The 20,752-nt window shown below is 39.6% G+C and overlaps 1 protein-coding gene across 2 annotated transcripts; it reads left to right on the forward strand.

Moving 5' to 3' along the window:
• Nucleotides 1–4,356: 4,356 nt before the first annotated feature.
• aar2 (AAR2 splicing factor) lies at nt 4,357–10,378 on the forward strand. 2 transcript variants are annotated; one of them, XM_037773452.1, is made up of 4 exons: nt 4,357–4,478; nt 6,990–7,795; nt 7,885–8,114; nt 9,435–10,378. In XM_037773452.1, the coding sequence occupies exons 2-4, from the start codon at nt 7,030–7,032 to the stop codon at nt 9,600–9,602; spliced, it is 1,164 nt and encodes a 387-aa protein (XP_037629380.1). In that variant the 5' UTR covers nt 4,357–4,478; nt 6,990–7,029; the 3' UTR covers nt 9,603–10,378. The 2 variants fall into 2 exon arrangements, with proteins under 2 accessions (XP_037629380.1, XP_037629381.1); XM_037773453.1 differs by having other exon boundaries at nt 4,393–4,478; nt 6,994–7,795.
• Nucleotides 10,379–20,752: the final 10,374 nt, after the last annotated feature.

Genomic DNA, 20,752 nt, shown 5'->3' on the forward strand with positions numbered 1-20,752 from the left:
GACAGTGCCCACTAATTCTCCTCCCATGCAGTTCCCATGCTTGGTCAGCATAGTGGTTCCTCTGTATGGGGTTTCATTGTAACTTTGTACCTTATTTGTTTGGCTGAAACCGGTTTTGATCATAACATTATGCACATTTTATTTCAACATCATAACCATTAAGTTTCTCACCGTTTCTCCATCCCCACTGAAGCCACCCACTGTGAAACTGTGCTTTGAATAAAAACATGTACCAAATTACACCAGGCTCTTCACACCGTCACCACTTCTCCTCGTCCTCTTTCTCTTCCTCCTCCTCTCTTCCTACTCCTCCTCCTCCTCTCTTCCTCTTTCTCCTCTGCTCCTCCTCCTCTCTTCCTCCTCTTCCTCTCCTCCTCTCTTCCTCCCCCTCCTCCTCCTCTCTTCCTCCTCTCCTCCTCCTCTCTTCCTCCTCCTCCTCTCCTCTCTTCCTCCTCCTCCTCTCCTCCTATCTTTCTCTTCCTCCTCCTCCTCTCTTCCTCCTCCTCTCCTACTCTCTTCCTCCCCCTCCTCCTCCTCTCTTCCTCCTCTCCTCGTCCTCCTCTCTTCCTCCTCCTCCTCTCCTCCTATCTTTCTCTTCCTCCTCCTCCTCGCCTCCTCCTCTCTTCCTCGTCCTCTCTCCCTCCTCCTCCTCCTCTCCTCCTATCTTTCTCTTCCTCCTCCTCCTCTCCTCCTCTCTTCCTCCTCCTCCTCTTCCTCCTCCTCTCCTCTCTTCCTCTTACTCGTCCTCTTCTCTTCCTCCTCACCTCCTCTCATCCTCTTCCTCCTCCTCATTCTCTTCCTCCTTCTCCTTCTCCTCTTCCTCCTCCTCCTCCTCTTCCTCCTCTCCTCCTCCTCTCCTCCTCCTCCTCCTCACCAGCATCACGTCTGACAAACGAAACCGAAAGGACTTTGTCTGATGATTGATTGCATTAGTTGTCCAGGACGTGATCGGACTGGAGGTTGGTGAAACACTAAGCCCAGCGTCAGCAATCCATGACGGGGAGGAAATTGGAGCAGCAGTGACTTTTCTTTTGGTGATGTTGGAAACCAACGGAGCACCACATCGCGGAAGTCTACCCGCCACCTCGTTAACCTATCCACCTGAGGAAGTGTAAAAAAAAAAAAACAGGGCTTTTGGAGACAATGAGTGCGTCCAGATCAGACGGAGTAATCCCTTGGATCTCCCTGCGGAGGATCCTGCAGTAGAACATGATAAATGGTAAGTGGTGCGTAATTACGCAGCAGATGAGCTGAAAACTATTGAAAAGTTGCGCCACTGTATGAGGTCTGTGTTCACCGCTGTACTTTCAGTAGGACTTGTATTCACATTGGTCACATGTGGTGCAAAACATCTGGAAAGCGACGGATGCTTTAACGCAGGTCTGCATGGCGCACTGTGCGTCCGTGCCAAATGGATTCATGTGTTTTTTTCTTCTCGTTTTAGACTTTTTCTTTACATATTCTGTGTTTCTGACGCCTCTCTCTCTCTCTCTCTCTCTCTTTTTATAGTGTCTGACCGGAGCTCTACTCCGCAGTGTCCTGGTGGTTCTCTTGCTGGCAGACACTTCCGGAAAACGTAGATGTAACTATAAAGAGATCCTGGGCTCCTACAGAGAGATCATCTTCGTTGAGCTGCAGAATCTGGTATGAGGATCTGTCTTTACCATCATGAATCTCTGGCATAAACTAATATTAATCAGTTTTTATTCATTCATTCATTTATGTTTTGCCCCTAGTTGCGTATTTTTTTTTTAGTACTCTCTATTTCTCTGACTTTGATAGAGACTTATTTATTTATTTATGCATTTTCTTCGCTCCATTAACATGACCTAAATGTCATTTTATTCGAGTCAGTTGCAGTTTTAATCAAACAAAGTGAGAGCAATGCTTGAATACCTTGTGATATGCTGCAGTGTTCCAGTGTTTGCAACTGCACTTCACTGCACCTGTAAAGCTCTGTAACGTTTTTTGTTTTTTTTCTCTGAATAAATCCATATTTTTGCTTGTTCTTTTGCAGAATTTGACTGGCCCATTTAACACCTCCAAAGTGAGAGACCCCTGCCACTCTGGAAAGGTATTTGGCACTGTGCACTTTCAGTACCATGGACAGGGTAATAATGAATAATAACAGGCTCATTTTGTCCTCCTGATACTGTTTTGCAAGAATCTGTCACATAATCTGCCTGTGTGGCTGCCTCACATTAAAGATCTGGTAAATGCAAAAGAAGAATACAAGGGGATTATGAATTGTAACTTAAATTTGTTGAATATTACCATTAAACTGATGAGCAATGGGCTTTTTTTAAATGCTGTTTCATTGTATTCACTCTCTGAGTTACTGTCTCATGGCAGGCACACCGCATCCTGCTTTCCATCTATGGTATGACACAGCAGATGCGTTGTCAGAAGAGCGGCAAGCAGACGTCTGACCTGGAGAAGCCACTAGAGAGCATGGAGCAGCTCATCGTTCACAACTGCAGCCCTCATAATCTGGTGAGGAGAAGGACTGTTCTTCCATTTGTATTGAATGAATATATACAGTATATTGGTTTTCCATTTTCCTCACAATGAATAAGGGAACAAAAAACAAAACTGCACTGCACAGAAAAGGATATCCCACTCTCTACCACCTCTCTCATACATACAATAAGAAACAAATAAAGGTTGGCTATAGGGAAATGGTTTGCACATCATCTGCTCTATACAAGGATGCTTATGTGATCCTGAAAAAGAACAGTATTAATGCAGATAACTGGATAAAAGACAATATTTTGCTGCATTACAATTGTTTTTCTGGTTGTATGCTTTCAGGGGAAGAAAGTCTCTTGTTCAGCTGTCCAGAAAATACGTGGAAAGAAGAGAAAGAGGAACAGGTTAATCATAGTTATCAAGGCACTGATCACTTGTTGGCAGAAACTTCAGAGTGTCCCTCTGCCCTCAAAGTAGGAAATGTTGTGTCTTCCTGCTTCCTGTAAGCCTGTGCTACTTTCAAGTGAATTTCCATAACGTTCGCCGCATCAAACAGAGTTTATTACATGGCCACTATTCAAATGCAATGTCATGAATGTTTACTGTTGTCAAGTTCTCAGTGTTTCGTGTGTTAAAACTTTGCATTGCTCCTTGTTTTATGTAACAGTTTTATAGTAACCACAGATAAGCTAAAATATCCACAATGCATTCAAATACTTTCAGAAGATGCACATTTTCCAAAGTCTGTCCTGTTGTAACAACCAGTTTTGTCTTTGTAACCCGTATGTCATCATAATGTTCTTCCGTCATTTATGTTTCTGGAGTATATGCAATATAATAAAACTTACTTTTTTAAATGTCTGATTTCTACTCTACTCTCGGTACTGTGATTATTACTATTATTACTATTATTATTAGTAGTAGTATGATTAGTATTATTGGTATTATAATAATGATAATAATAATTAGAATTAGAATTGTAATAACTATTATAATAATAAGTATTGTTATTATTAAATACAACTGTTATCATTATTTTTATTTATTAATTTTATTATTATTTTATTAGTGATGATGTTAGTATAAGTGTTATATCAACAAATGTTTTTTTACAGTACTTAAAAACTATATTAACGTAATCTGTTTACAAAAATCATAATAACATAATTAGAATTAATAAAGTAAAATAAAAGTAATAATAATAAAAAAATAATTGAATATAAATAAATACAGCAGGACTTTGTCACAATTCATCATTGTAATAAAAAAATCTAAATAACAAACTCTGAGTGGTATTTATCCAATATTATAATCAAGTACTGTGATATTATTATTATTATTATTATTATTATTATTATTATTATTATTAGTAGTAGTAGTAGTAGTAGGATTAGTATTACTGGCATTATAATAATGATAATAATAATAATTAGAATTAGAATTTGAATATAGAGTATAATAATAAGTGTTGTTATTATTAAATACAATTGTTATTATCATTATTTTTTCATTTTATTTTTTTTATTTGTATTTTATTAGTGATGATGGTAATATAAGTGTTGTATCAAAAATGTTTTTTTTTTTTACAGTACTTCAAAACTATATTAACATAATCACTGTACAAAAATCATAATAACATAATTAGAGTAAATAATAAAGAAAAAGAAAAGTAATAATTATAAATAATGAATTGAATATAAATAAATAGAGCTTAAAGAGACTTAAAATAATAATCAAAAAATAATAAACTGTATATGGTATTTATATCTAATATTATAATCAAGTTAATCATTTGTTTTTGGAGTGAGATGACAGCTTCACTCTAAAGTAAACACCAGTAGCTTTGTGCCTACAGTAACAGTAACCTCCTCTAGAGCCCTGTCGAAGCGGAACGCTACTAATACAGGAACTGTTTCCGGTCGGAGCAGAAGACATGTTGCACAGCGTCGACCAAACGCTCTTATAACGATGTAAAACATCAACAACCAGTTACACGAGGTTTCTTTACGGTAAATACGCTTTACAATATATTTACAAATGTACGTTTAAAATGATATTTAAGTGTTTTAGAAACAGATAAACATCCATTCATAAATGTAACTGTTAATGAGGATGATGTTAATGATGATGATGTTAATGAGGATGATGTTAATGAGGATGATGTTAATGATGATGATGTTAATGATGATGATGTTAATGATGATGATGTTAATGATGATGATGTTAATGATGATGATGTTAATGAGGATGATGAGGATGATGATGATGTTAATGAGGATGATGAGGATGAAGATACACATTGTGAGAAAATCCTACTGAATGTGTGAACATGAAAAACTCTCACACATAACAGCTGGAAGCTTAGCTCTTGTGTCTCCTGGTTTGTAATATACACCTCAAGTGCAACTACCTTTGTTTACATTTTATTTATTACATCTACTTTTCCTATTTTACAAGTTACAAATTACCTATTTTATATTTTATACCTCTAGTGTAATACCTCTGTTTATATTTATTTATTACATCTACTTTTTTATATTTTATACCTCTAGTGTAACACTTCTGTTTATATTTATTAATTACATCTATTTTATATTTTATACCTCTAGTGTAATACCTCTGTTTATATTTATATATTACATCTATTTTATATTTTATACCTCTAGTGTAATACCTCTGTTTATATTTATTTATTACATCTATTTTATATTTTCTACCTCTAGTGTAACATTTCTGTTTATATTTATTTATTACATCTATTTTATATTTTATACCTCTAGTGTAATACCTCTGTTTATATTTATTTATTACATCTATTTTATATTTTCTACCTCTAGTGTAACATTTCTGTTTATATTTATTTATTACATCTATTTTATATTTTATACCTCTAGTGTAATACCTCTGTTTATATTTATTTATTACATCTATTTTATATTTTATACCTCTAGTGTAACATTTCTGTTTATATTTATTTATTACATCTACTTTATATTTTATACCTCTAGTGTAACATTTCTGTTTATATTTATTTATTACATCTATTTTATATTTTATACCTCTAGTGTAACATTTCTGTTTATATTTATTTATTACATCTATTTTTTTATATTTTATACCTCTAGTGTAACATTTCTGTTTATATTTATTTATTACATCTATTTTTTTATATTTTATACCTCTAGTGTAACATTTCTGTTTATATTTATTTATTACATCTATTTTATATTTTCTACCTCTAGTGTAACATTTCTGTTTATATTTATTTATTACATCTACTTTATATTTTATACCTCTAGTGTAACATTTCTGTTTATATTTATTTATTACATCTATTTTATATTTTATACCTCTAGTGTAATACCTCTGTTTATATTTATTTATTACATCTATTTTTTTATATTTTATACCTCTAGTGTAACATTTCTGTTTATATTTATTTATTACATCTATTTTATATTTTATACCTCTAGTGTAATACCTCTGTTTATATTTATTTATTACATCTATTTTATATTTTATACCTCTAGTGTAACATTTCTGTTTATATTTATTTATTACATCTATTTTATATTTTATACCTCTAGTGTAATACCTCTGTTTATATTTATTTATTACATCTATTTTTTTATATTTTATACCTCTAGTGTAACATTTCTGTTTATATTTATTTATTACATCTACTTTATATATACCTCTAGTGTAATACCTCTGTTTATATTTATTTATTACATCTACTTTATATTTTATACCTCTAGTGTAACATTTCTGTTTATATTTATTTATTACATCTACTTTATATTTTATACCTCTAGTGTAACATTTCTGTTTATATTTATTTATTACATCTATTTTATATTGTATACCTCTAGTGTAATACCTCTGTTTATATTTATTAATTACATCTACTTTATATTTTATACCTCTAGTGTAACATTTCTGTTTATATTTATTAATTACATCTACTTTATATTTTATACCTCTAGTGTAACAATTCTGTTTATATTTATTTATTACATCTATTTTATATTTTATACCTCTAGTGTAATACCTCTGTTTATATTTATTTATTACATCTACCCTACCTATTTTACAAGTACAATTACCTCTGTTTACATTACATCTATTTTATATTTTATACCTCTAGTGTAACACTTCTGTTTATATTTATTTATTACATCTATTTTATATTTTATACCTCTAGTGTAATACCTCTGTTTATATTTATTTATTACATCTACCCTACCTATTTTACAAGTGCAATTACCTCTGTTTACATTACATCTATTTTTTATATTTTATACTTCTAGTGTAACACTTCTGTTTATATTTATTTATTACATCTACTTTACCTGTTTTATTTGCTTAATAACTGTGTGTGTTTTTACCTGTTATATGTTTTATCTGCCTCGTTTAGTCTTGTCCAGTATTTGTTTTAAAGCACTGACCAGAAATGGCAACTGTGAATCTCATTGTATTTAATACTATGACAATAAAGCTTTCTATTCTATTCTATTCAGTCAGGAAGTAGAAGTCAAGAAGCCCCTCGACAGAGCAGACATGGCCGACAGCAACGGTGTGGACATGGATCCAGATGTTGCTCGGAGGCTGTTTGAGGAGGGAGCCACCCTGGTGCTGCTGGATGTCCCTCTGGGTACCGAGCTGGGGATTGACTGCAAGAGTTGGCAAGTTGGTCCCCGCTTCAAGGGTGTGAAGATGATCCCCCCGGGCCTGCACTTCCTCTACTACAGCTCTGTTAACTCGCCGAGCTGTGGAGGAGAAATTGGCCCAAAGTCGGGCCTCTTCCTCAATCTCAAACCAAGAGACATCCTGTTGGCCAAGTGGGATCCCAAAGAAGAAGATCTGGACTTCTCGGCCTCGCAGAACGAAGAGGAGGTGAGCCGGATCAGGGCAAACTTGCGAGACCTGGATCCCCACCTGGGGCCCTACCCGTACGAGGTGATGAGGAAGTGGGTGTCCCTCACTGACCGTCTGAGCGAGGAGGTGGCCAATAGCTTACAGCCTCTTTCAGGTCGAATTTGTGCCTTCTGTGACGTCATCCCCGAGGTCCAGCTCACACACACCAAAGACAGGGCAGAGCAGCCGAGGAACGACACAGCCTGTCAGAGCATGAAGGAGGGACTCGACAGGCTCCCCAGGATGAAGCCGAGGGAGGGGACAGAGCTGCGCTTCTCTGTTATCCCCGAGAAGAAGTACCCTGCTGGGGCTACGCCCGCCGAGATCACCCAGTGCAGCCTGGACCAGAGCTACGCCCTGGAGACTGTGCTGGAGAAGCACTACCAGCTGCAGCCTCTCAACCTGCTAGGTATGAGTTAGATACACTACTATAAGGTCATAAAAATAGATTTTTATTTCATATAAAAAGCTAACCACACTTCTTCTTTCCCCTCTCAGGTGAGCTGCAGTTTGCCTTTGTATGTTTCCTGATTGGAGACGTATACGAGGGCTTTGAGCATTGGAAGGGTCTCCTAGCTCTGCTGTGCCGATCGGAGGACGCAATGCGAAAGCGTAAGGAGCTGTATCTGGGGCTCATCGCCGTGCTTTACCACCAGCTCGGAGAAATCCCGCCTGACTTCTTTGTCGACATCGTGTCTCAGAGCAACTTCCTCACTTCCACGCTGCAGGTAGATGCATAACTTCAGAATCCCATAAATGCTGCGATTTAAATATGAGCTCAAAGTACATAGAAAGGAAAGAAACAACCATGTAGTGTCTTCATCAGGATGCATAGACGCAACAATTTTTCTGAGCTTCACGTGGTCTAAATAACATGTTTTTTTTTTTTAAAGGTCTTATTGATAACATTTTTATGTAGACGCATAATTAAAAAAAACATCCACAGAGCTTTTAGAAAGGTGCTGAATAAAAGTATGGCTTTTCCTAAAAACAATTATGATTGTGAATTAATCATTTTAAAAATTTACGGGTCCAAAAGTAATGTTTTTTTTTATCTCTGTGGAAGATATCTGACGTTTGGTTCCCACCTCTAAGGAGGTTGTGGGACAATAGTAATTTTCGCCCTTTATTTGACAGAGGACTGTGTACCAGTCCTGGGGCACCCGGGTCGTTGCGTTTATTGCTGTTAACGTTGCTTTATGGTGCCCCCTAAATAACACATCTGAAGTGGAAGTACAGTAGTTTATAATGACCTACCCAATATTTACTGTCCCATCTCAACATGTGAAAAAAGAAAAGAATTAACTTGTTTTTAAATTTATGATCGGCTTAATCACTGTACAATTGTGAATGTATTTCACATCTGAAATTAGAGACAAAGTCAAGTCCTAAACTGTGTCTCAATTTGGATACTTACGTTAGTACACTTCCATGTAGTGCACGGTTCACACTATGTACTTACTTGCGTAGTTCGTGAATTTCGACAGGGTAGTGTTGTCTCAAATCGCACACGGCTGTTGTGCACTCACTGGAAGCTCGGTAGATCAGCTGATAGTCAGCCACGGACATCACGCTGTATCGGCAGTAATTCAATTCAGACGGATAAATTTACCCGATATTGGCTTCTGTCCGACTACAGTATCGTGGTACTTAGTGAAAATAACACATGTATAACTTAAAATTGTATAGTTCGGTGCAGCCCTGCATTTTGCAATACTTCTCAGTGTGAACGCACTCCTGCATTCAAAATAGTAAGTGTAAGTACGGAAGTATGCGAATTGAGACACAGCACTAGTATTTCAAAGATCAAGGTTCTTATTTATCAAATGTATCAAGAGTAGAAAGGTGGTCCTACCTGTCCTGAATTTCTCACATTGACCAGGAAGGTAATCTTATCTCCCCCAGAGAGAGCTGTCTTAACCTGTTAGGAGTTCCCAGGAGATGGGAAAATATTATTAACACACATTTCAGTTGGTGTGGAAAAGGTAGAATGTCAAAGCAATTACAAATCATTACATCGTTTGACTGTTTTGTTTTTTTCCTCACAGGATTTTTTCCAGTTTGCCAGTGGCCCCGGTATAGACGGCACGCTGCGGAAGAGAGCGGAGAAGTTCAAAGCTCACCTGACCAAGAAGTTTCGCTGGGACTTCGATGCAGACTTGGACGACTGCGCCCCTGTGGTGGTGGAGCTGCCTGAAGGTGTCACCGTGGACTGAGACTGTGGTATGGGTTCAGTGAGTGTACATGATGGAGCCATAAGCAGGGAACAGGACTGAAATAATGTGACACTGAATGTGAGCAGTGAGGCCTGGTATTTAACTCTTAGTTTCAGTAACACCAGTAGTTCTCTAACAGTATGTGTTGAAAGTGTTACATGTGGGCTGTACAACACCTTCTCATATATGTATACAATTTGTACCCTGTTTATTGACAAAACATCTAAAGTGCTACGTCATGGCAGAGCTGCAGTATACTAAATGTCAGTGGTGCCCTCTGGTGGCGGGTTTCTCTAAGCTCAGCAAGCACTCGACAGTTTTAGAGCCCCAGTAGCGACACATTTATTGCCAAAATCAACCCCCTAGTTGTTTTAACCTCACTTAAGTTGGAGAGTTGATGCAAATAATTATAAGCAGTGTCATACACAGAGCTGTTATTTTACTTAAGACTACTTGGTTAACCAGAACTGTCACATAATAAGACACTCTCTTAATATCACCAAACCTTCTCGATATGCAGGATTTAGCTAGAAGAAAACAAAATGATAGTATTGTGTGACTGTTGTGGTTCTATACCTTCTTATATTAAAAAATAAATAATTCTTTTTGTTGATAAATAGTTGCCACACTGTTAGAAAATGATAAAGTTTGTATTGGTAAATTGGTTAAAGAGACCACATCTGAGCTAACTCTTCCTAAGTTTACATTTTTCTATGATTTATTGGATCCAAATTCCCTCGAATAAAGAAAAAAAAAAACACTTTTGATACAAAATAGCCGTGTAGTGCTTTGTGTCAGTACCATCTGTTGAATGTTATTACACGGTTTTGTTGAATACTGGATTCTGATTGGTCAATCACAGCGTTCTACGGTCTGTTATTTCTTTATAGCAGACCTTTGCTATGTATAACAGACCGTTGCTATGGACACAGTTCTGATGTTGGACTCTGGCGGACCATTTTTGTGTCAAATCATTGATTTCTAGAAGTAAGTATCTGTGTAATAAGCCGGATAATGTACAGCTAGCGGGTCATTGTTGTGAAATAAACCCCTTCAGGGCGAAGCAAGACCTCCGCTTTGCGTCGGGGTCCACCGCATCACCCTGTCTGGGTTTATTTCACAACAACAACCGGCTCACTATACATTATCCCTTACTTAATCCATGTTTCATGGTTGCTTTGAAAATATATCTAATTGCGATATGATTCACGATATTGGAGGGAAAGATCATTATTCTCATTTTCATTGAAAAACATATTAAAATGATTATTTTTTTTTATTTTTTTGATGGGCTCTGTACCAAAAAAATATGTTTTCTTAAATCTGTAGAATATAATGTGTAGGTCAGGACATCTCTGCACATTTCACACATTGCACACATTTCACCTTCAACAAATATTGTGATTTTAACAAATACTATATTGCGATTTCACTAAAATCTCAAGTAATTGTGCAGCCCTAGTTGCTGCTTGGCGTTTCAATACCTGTCAGGAGTCATGTCTCTCTCCTCCACTAGATGGCGTTCACGGGCTTTTTGTGAATATTTCAAACTTCATGTATCTTCTTAAGGATCTTCATCGTAACAGAATGAAAGCTGTTGTTATTGGTGCTGGGAGGAATTGGCGGTGGGTTCTGTGCACGATACAACTGTCCGGGATGGAAATCATCTTTAAGCTTTCTCTGATCTCAACAAAGATGATTTGTGAGGAACGACAGGTGGAGGAATAAGTGTGGGGAGCACAGACGACAACTGGATCCACTCGATGATACAATTGCGTGCAATTTATTAGCTGCGTGTGTGTGTGTGTGAGAGAATGTGTGTCTTTTGTTTGGCAGTGATGGATGGGACAGGCCTTGTGTCTGTCAGCCTGTTGGTCCATCAATCCATTCACTTGTTAATTTCTCCTCTGCCCTTCTTGAACCTTATTCCATCTCCAGCTGGACTCTGCTTTGCCATGCCCCGGCTCCGTGAACCCGTCTATAACCATATAGCTGCTGTGAAAAGGACTGAAGCCGTCTAATGTAATTATGTGAATCAATAGAGTCTGGGCCTGTTGATGGAGATCCAAATGCCAATACAAGGAACCCATTCTCTTCCTAGAAGACAGATGATGTGAAATGGATGGTAATGCTAGGCTTTATGATGAGAACTCCCCCTTTTTAAAATGTACACACATCTTAAAAGACGATCAGTTCTGTATTTGTGGTCCACTCGGAGACCACTGGGGCCCTGCGCTGCTTGTTATTTTCCCTTTGAATGCAATTAGATGGAGAAAATGGCTTGGAACACATGGTGGAAACATATCAACGGCACAACATGGAAGAAAATGCGCGCCAATTATTTGTAGATTCATGATCCGCTCTGAGGATTAAGCACTGTACATTGTCAATGCAGACAGTCCCAGAAATTACACTGTGGGGACGTCCTTGGCGTCCCAGCCCCGCCATTAGTGCTGGAATTACAGTGTACAGCAAGTCGGCGGACAACTCGGCATGCACTCTTTCACCCTGGGTGAACGCTCTCCTGCCATGTTCCTGGTATGGCAGACATTTTCCTTTTAATCTCTCTTATTTGTTTAGTTTGGTGTGGCCGCCCTGGGGAGTGAAGCACCCTGGGAAACGGAGTTGATTGTGAAGAACCTCAAAGGCAAGTCCATCAAATGTGAGCTGGTCATTTCCACGGGGCTTCACAAGCTGCCAGTGTAAACACAGGCTCCTCTGTTCCCACCCCCCATTCTCACGCCAGCAAAGAGAATGGGGGTGTTGGTGTGTGTGCGACATCTTGACTGAGATTTGACTCTGGTTTTGATATTAATTATTGAACAATTAAGGTGTTCGATCATGTGTGTATGGAAATACTTAATTATTAATTTGTGCCGTTTCTGATCACGCATCAAGCATCTGCAGCGAACGGGCGAATTAGATAGATTTTCTTGTCTGCTAAAGCAGAAATTTAGAAATATAGTGAGAGACGTGCAGGATCATCAGTACCCAGAGATTCAGTACCATTTCAATGCTGTTGTTGCATTGCCCTGTGTCATTGCATTTCTATATTTTGTTGACATTTTAATTTGTCGTTTCTCATGTTACCGTTCTTTCCACACAGATTACTTGTTGCCATTCTCCCTGCAGTCACCCGTAGAGTCTGTTTCTTTCTGTGACCACTTTGATGTATGGCAAGATGCATAATTATAATGAATAGCTTGTCAAAAAGTGTTTTTTTTTGGTAATTGCCTGTGTCTGTAGATTACATGTGGGGAAAGATGCTGGTACAGAAGTGGACCGAGTGTGTAGACGCTTCTCCATTTCCTCCCACTGTACAGAAGTGAAGCCAAAACATCGAGAGATCACCCGTCCGAACCAATCGCGAGCTCAGTGCAGTCGCAGACTCACAACTGTCAACCAATACATCCCATCCCCTTTTTATAGCATCAAATAACTACTTTAAACCAAACTTAGCAGAAAAATGAACACTTGAACATACATCAGCGTGATAAGAACTACCTGAAATGACAGACAATATCTTTGGTAAACATTTATTTGACTTTGACTTTTTAGTTTGGCCCATCTGCTAACATGGAGGGGTGGGCCTTATGACCAATACTGCAGCCATCCAACAGGGGGCGATCCAGATGTTTTGGCTTCACTTTTTGGGATCCGTCCTGTTGTCCATCTTTAACAAAACACTCTATGGTTTGCTCTCTGACCTCTTTTCAGTGTTTTGTAGGGATTGCATTGGCAAAAGTATAGTTACAGACATTTGGTAAAGTGGTTTAGTTGTAACAATTCAACCCCTCACTTTTCATGTAATAATGCAAATAAAAATGACCAGATAATAACTCTCATAAATTAAGTATGAGGGCATGAAAAGTTTGTGCATTTTATCTATCAGCTGCTACTTCCTCTCACCTTCTTGTCTCGGACTTTCCTCATAAGTGTTGATGACGGGGCTGTGATTCTTCTGTATATTCCCTCTCTCTGCTGCAGCACCAGCGGGGCTTCACATGTCTGACTCGCATGACCCAAATGCGAGGCAGGCACGTGTACATTTTCCCAGGATGTGTAGCCTATATGAGCGTGCGGTGTGGGGCGCATGTACATTTTGGTGCCCAGACATATGGACGGGGAGAGGGGAGAGGGGAGGGGAGGTTGGGGTACTAAAAGCGGGGATGGACTAGGTTAAAAATCCCTCCTGGAAATTTCATACACACCAGGGAAGAGCAAGAGAGAGAGAGAGAGAGAGTGTGTGAACAATATGTTCTGTTATAGTGATCTGCTGAAGTGATTAAAGGCAGGAGCTAAAAACAAGGCGGTAGACCTTTTGAGGTCTGGTCAGCAGGCGTGTGTGTCTGTCAGTGTCTGTGTGTCTGATCATGTACAGCATGAGGTCACGCCAGCTGGCCAATAAACGTCCAAGGCTAACGAACTAAAGTTGTAGAGGTGAAACAAGTACACACACGCACACACTTACTTACAGCAGCACAATAACCTCCGCTGTCATGTCTCTCTGATGTCACAGAGCTCATAAATGTGTCTGCACTGTGTTGGCTGTATATCATCCCTGAGAGTTTAACTAAACATTGGACGGAATCGTTTTGAATCAAACACGGTTTAAACAAACCGCAGTAAAGATCCTTTCCTGGTCCCTATTCCCTCGTCCTCAGTCCATCAGATAGCTTTCAGTTTCCCCCACCTGCCCATCAGATGACTGATCTGACTTCCATTTTTAGTGTGTGTGTGTGTGTGTGTGTGTTGTCTTTGGCTGTGGCACTCAGAGCATGAACTCTGGCAGACCTTGTCACAGCAGAAAGGATTTGAAAACCGCTGCTGCACCCCCAAATACACACACACACAACCTCTTTCGCTATTGCTCACTTCTCTTCCTACCCTTATTTTTCTTTCTTTCTTTCTGTGTGAGGGTTTTTAGGTGAAAGCAGACCCCTCCTGGTAGCCCCACACACAGGGGAGAAGCGGCTGAATGGTAAGAGGGTGGAGAGGAAGGGCAGGAGGGAAACCCTGAGCAGACCGGGGCCTTTCAGATGGCGCTTTGAGGAGGATGAAAACACTCATCACTCACTGTTTTCTACTGGGCATTAAAGTCGTTCCTGTTTCCCTCTGTTCTTTTTCTGCTTTCTATCAATTTTTCTGGTTTCTATTCACCCTCTACCGCCCGCACTAACACCCTCCACCTTGTGAATAATTCAGAGATTTCATATGTATTATTCAGACTTTTCTCACACACACACACGGCTTTGAATTTTTTTTACCCTTAATGTTAAAATATAGAAACTTCTTCTTTGTCTCTGCCCTCTGTGAAATTCTCCCTCTACCCCCAAGCAATCAGGTATGATATATGATGTCAGTATTTCCAATATGGAACAAAAGATTCAAGGATTTACTACACAGTATTTTCCTAAAAGTAAAAATATGTTTTTTCTGCTTTCCTGTATCCTCAAATTTGTGTTGCGCCCCGTTGTGAGGGTCCCAACCCCGAGGTTGTAGAACCACTGCTATAAAGTTTAATAGACGGCTGCTTTGCCGTGGCTTGTGCTGGTTCATTTTTGGTTTTGCTCGTGGAAAAATGAAAAAGGAAAACCTCGTTTTTGGACGGGCAAAGCATCCCATTTATCTTGGAAGGAAACAGAAAATAAAAAGTGGTGGAGAAAATAAGTCTTTTGAAGAGCTTAGTGAGTGAAAGACATTGACACATTTCTCTTTAAACCATGATGAAATCTGTTTTTGTTTTCTGTTAAAACTGAGCACGAAAAGTTCATTCTTGATCTTGGAAGTAGTAGTTTGACTTAATACATTTTAACTCAAGTTGCAGTGCAGCTTTGTCATGCAGATTGTTGGGATTTTGATACTGAGCTCCACATCTAACACAAATCCAAACTCACTGAGTATTAGAGTACATTCAGCCGGTATGACAAAAATAAAGCGTTTTTTGAACATTAAGGCATGTAAACAAGTTCTAGTAGAAACCCAAAATACAAGTATGCACCTGAAAAAGAGCATAATAGATCCTCTTTAAGATAATCTGATGGAATGTGACATGTAGCCACTGTAATGCAATATAAACTGAATATTTGAAAAAAATCAAACATCTGTTTGCTGATCTCTTCACTGTTGCTTTATCCTCTCTCTTTTTCATGTTTTTCCTGTCACTTCTTCACAACTCCCCCGTCCTCTCTCTCAGAGGGCGGTGCAGGTGTGTGTAGTTCTCCCTCATGCATCATGCTGTAGATCACTCTGAAAGGTGCGGGATTTGTTTTGTTACACAGGGAGCTTTTAAAAAGCTGCAGAAAAATCCCCACATCCCCAGTTTTATTCCCGCATCTCTTTAATACAACGATATATCTTCCTATTCCTGTCTCCTCTGTGTACTTTTTCCCCATCCCACTCTTTCCTACCGTGTTCCACTTCCCCCATCGCTCTGCTTTTCGCTGTCCGAGCCCAAGTTGAGTTATGGGACAATCATCCAGAGTAGCAGAGCGGGGAGAGTTGGATCTGATCTGTTATCAGTATTTTCTAGTTCATAATCATCAGCAGACCCAAAAGAAACATCGATCCTCAGCAGGGTATGTTTATTAGGGATATTAAATAAAAGTAAATAACTCTTGATTACCATTTTCTCTAAAGTCTTTCCCTCCTACTCCCCAGCTCTCCCACAGTGGTTGCTGGCCAGAATCCCAGTCACATCTCAGCTGATCGTCCCTAATCTGAGCCCTAGCCGTCTCCCGTCCCATCCTGCTGCTGTCACCACTGCAATTAAGTCCGTCTAATTGGACAGGCTTCTGTCAGTGTGTGTGAGCGCGTAGCGTCTGCCTCCATGTTGTGGCCAGGCTTACTGGAGCCAGGTGGCCACGTGTTTGGCTCACGGGAGGCCATTTTTCTATCGATGTTAAACCACAGGCAATAAACAGCCATGTGATGCACACAGCGCAAGGCTTGATACGACGCCAAAGACTTGGCAGCGCATGCATGGGGAGGACATATATTAACCAGGAATGGGACATTTGGCCAGTAAGCGTAGGAATTTGGCTAAAGCATGTGTGCAGATATGACCGCAGTGGTTTGAGTTTATTCCAAGGTGTAAGTGGAACTGCGAAGAAGAGATAATGGCCCTGGATCTCAGATATGTGACCTAAACAACGATAAGCTGTAGTCGTGTGTTCACTGAGTCTCTGATGAGTAGGTTGGGCCTTGAAGCTGACATGGGAGAGGTTCTAGGGTCATGGAGCACATTATTACAAACAAAACTGAGAGACAAGTGAAAGTATTAAATTATATCGATTAAAAAAAGCAATATTCTGGCTTCAGCAAGATGTTAGGTGTGGTATAGTTGTGGTATGTCAGCTTACGGGTAATTAAGAGGCTTAAGTCACTCAACCAAAAATCACTAACAACTTGCAGAAGCTCATCTGCCATGATGTCACTAAAAGCCGCAACATTTTTCTACCATAACCTCTTTGGCGAGCAGCTCCCTCTTGCTCTGCAGCAAACCCAGAAGGAGCATCACTCAGATGTTCCCACAAACACTCATCACTCTTTCTCTTTATCCCCATCTCTTCTCCCCACGTCACACTCTTCCTATTACGAAGCTTTGTCTGGCGCTGCTGGTGATGTTTACCTCTCTGACCCACGGTGTCTGGCCAGTAAACAGTCATTTGGCCCGGGTCCTGGTCTGGACCGGCTCCATGTTTCTGCTCAGTGTGCTCCTTCTTCGTATCCGCATTACCACTGAACCACAGCTGGCTAATGAAAGTCAGGCCCTGACTGCCCACAGAACGCCTGCACACTAACTACTGGAGTTGTCCTGAGAGGACTACTGCTGTGGACAGATCACGGTGTAAACATTTAAAGTTGGATGGAAGACAGGAACATCAGGACATGATTTTGCTCACAATATCAAAATATTTTTGAACAGTATATTAGTCAATCCATTTGCTAACATGCTGTACTGAATAAAACATTTGTATAACATAGTAATTCAATCGTGTCTCTGTAGAGCTGCTGTTCATTTCAGCAACAATACGGTACATACATTGATTTTGTGTGTATGTACATGTATGCTCAGAACACACACTAAAACTATTTCCTCTGTTTTGCCAGGTGGGGTGTCAGAACCTGACAGGGGTATCCACCTCTCTGTCTTGTTCTTAGTAGTTTCTTAAGGGAAGACGTCCAGTCCAAAGTAAACATTCGATCTGAGAGCTCACTCAGTCACATGCAGCTGGCTCGACAGTAAAGACGGCCATATGTTGAGTTTTACATAGAGGGATGCAGAGTGAAGATCTGCTTTATGGCTAATGATATTCTACTCTCACAGCTTCCAGTCTGCGTCCCTTCCTGCAGCCCCCCCCCCCCTAACACCAGGGCCGCCCGGATTCATGGGTAGACAAACAAAGACCCGCGCTCGGGCGGAAACACGTGCAGCGATCTGGTTGCATTTAATGGTCAGAGAGGGGAAAGAAAGGTGGGGTTTTTTTTATACAGAAGATTGGTGGTGGCTGTCACTCCCCAGTTTGTGGGGTGCACACAGACATCCAACCTGTTTTTTTTTTTTTTTTTTACACATGCTAGTCTTATATTGACAGGCCTAAATGGGCAGTTAAAATAAATCTGTCTTCCAATACCTGTACCATATTCGGTCACATTTTACAGAGGGTCAAAGTTCAAGGCACAATGTTATGATGAGGTAGTATGTCCCAATTGAATGCATACTGCATGCAACAGTAAGGACAGCTGCAGTATGTACTAAAAGTTAAGAGAAAAAGTATGTGATTTGGAACGTAGCCTATGTACATTTTAAAAGAAAAAAACAAACACATTTTCCTCCCTCAAATGAAAATTCATACGCAATAAAACCCACTTTTGCTCAATTCAATACACTCAGGGGTTTTGCAGCTACTTGGTCTGGAATGACCAGCAGCTTATGGTAGCTAATGATAGCAAACTTTTGCTGTGTAACTGATAAGACTCCATTTATGACTCATCTCGATTTATGGCGATGTCTCTGTATGGTATTCAGCTTACGGTTATCTTCTTATGTTCAAAGACAGACAGGGGAATTATCCATATGTTTAAATGTTTGTCTCTCACATCCACTGACAGTATCAGGTATGATGTACAGGCTCTTATCAAAAGATGAGGGATAACATGTGACGCAAACAGTTAGCTTGGAGATTCGTCAACTGATGTCTCTGCTTTTGTAAAACGTGTTTTTATGCGTCCAGGCCGGCGACAGCCGTGGCTGAAGATATAATGTTTTCAGGCTGTCTGTCTGGTACATTCTTGTGAACGTATGTGAGGAATGCTCAGAGATTTTTAAAAATTTGGCACAAACATCCACTTGGACTAAAGGATGAACAGATTAGATGTTGGTGGTCAAAGGTCAAGGTCACTGCGACCTCACGTCTATCCCATTCTCGTGATATCTAATGAACCCTTAGAGCAATGTTTTTTCAAATTTGGCACAAACTTGGTCTCAAGAATGAACTGATTAGAATTTAGTGGTCAAAGGTCACTGTGACCTCACAAAACAAGTTTTTGGCCATAACTCAAGAAGTTATATGCTAATTATGACAATTTTACACAAATGTCTAACAGGATTAAATGATGAAGTGATGACATTTTGGACAGACATGGATGTAAACTGCAACTTGACTGGTTGGTGGAGGCGTAAAACTGCAAGGCAGTAATTCTAGTTTTTCTCTCCTTTGATTGTGAATGAATGAAACACATTTTCACACAGCTCTCAGCATCTGTTCCACTCGGAGAAGTTTGGAGAATGTGCACGGTAATAAATAATGGACAATTCATTGATTTATTGAAACATCTGAAGTTGCTCAACAATCCTTTTTTTCTGTATTTTTCCAGATTGGTTGTTTTTTTTATCTTTGTGTGCAAGTATTTGTTTCATTTTCTGTCTCCTTTCATTTGAAAGGCGGTGATTCACCCTCCTTTTCTTTTGGCAGCCACGTCAGTCCCATAAAAGCAGTGGAATGATTGGCAAATAATTGGTGGCTATCACACCCAACCAAAATGGAGTCCAGCTTTTCACACAATTATTTCACACGCCCCGCAGAGACCTCAGTCTCCACAGCGAGGACATGGGAGCATTTTGTAAACGTGTTTGTTTGGGTTTTAATGTTGAGAAGAAGAGATTTTATGAGTCAAGAGTTTTTGTGACTGGGATGGCCATATATCAAATGTATACATACCATACAAAGCAATGAGACCCCCTTTCCCTTTGGGATGCACTGCTGATGCCTGCATGCTTTAGGAGGATCGAGGGCTAATCTAACAGGATTCCTGACTGGTCCAATTGGGAATTGCTTCAGTTGTAGCCATGCCTCAGTTTCAGCAGTAGTGTTTCGGTGCTGTGGGTACATTCTACATTAAGTTAGATATTTCGGGTCTCTAATGCACAAACTCTTACCTTAATAAATAGCCTGAGAAAACACACATCAGGGTTTCTTAATCCAAGCCACACAAATTTACTTACATGTGCATGCATGCACTCTCTCTCTTTCCCACACACATAAATACACGCACACACGTGTTTGACTGGCACATGTTCTGTGATTTCTGTGGCAGATATCCTTCATATCCTGTCCAGTAAAGAGTGGAGATTTGTTAGTCTTTCAGATTCCTGGATGAGGGGCTAAATCCATACCGCTCTGGGACCCTGATGTTTTTTTTTCTTTCATTAAACCAAATCATCTCCAGAGCAGGCGGAGGAACCCCTTCTCAAAGCCACCAGGGACTTATGATCAACCCTACAAGCAAAACACTGTCTCTGTCAGATCATCACACATATCTGGGAGCAGAGGAATATATTCTTAATTTAACTTATTCGTTGAACAGATGATCAAAAACCTTACCCTTGATACCTGCAGGCAAAACCTGCTGAGGAGGAGAAAAACAGTGAATTGGAATTAACTGAAAAGGAAGTTCATTAGCACTGCATGCCTACAGTGAAAAGCTCGAGAGCCCACGTAATAGGCATGAAGGTATTTTGTATGATTAATGGACTCGGTAGATGGGGGTGGGGGGCTTTGGGTCATGGGATCTGGGTTGGGGGTCAAGGACAAGTTCATGGAGATCATGGAGTTATACCACATTCACACTGCAAGAAAGTGTGTTGA

This window comes from Sebastes umbrosus, chromosome 6 (assembly GCF_015220745.1).
Source record: "Sebastes umbrosus isolate fSebUmb1 chromosome 6, fSebUmb1.pri, whole genome shotgun sequence".
Taxonomy (NCBI): Eukaryota; Metazoa; Chordata; class Actinopteri; order Perciformes; family Sebastidae; genus Sebastes; species Sebastes umbrosus.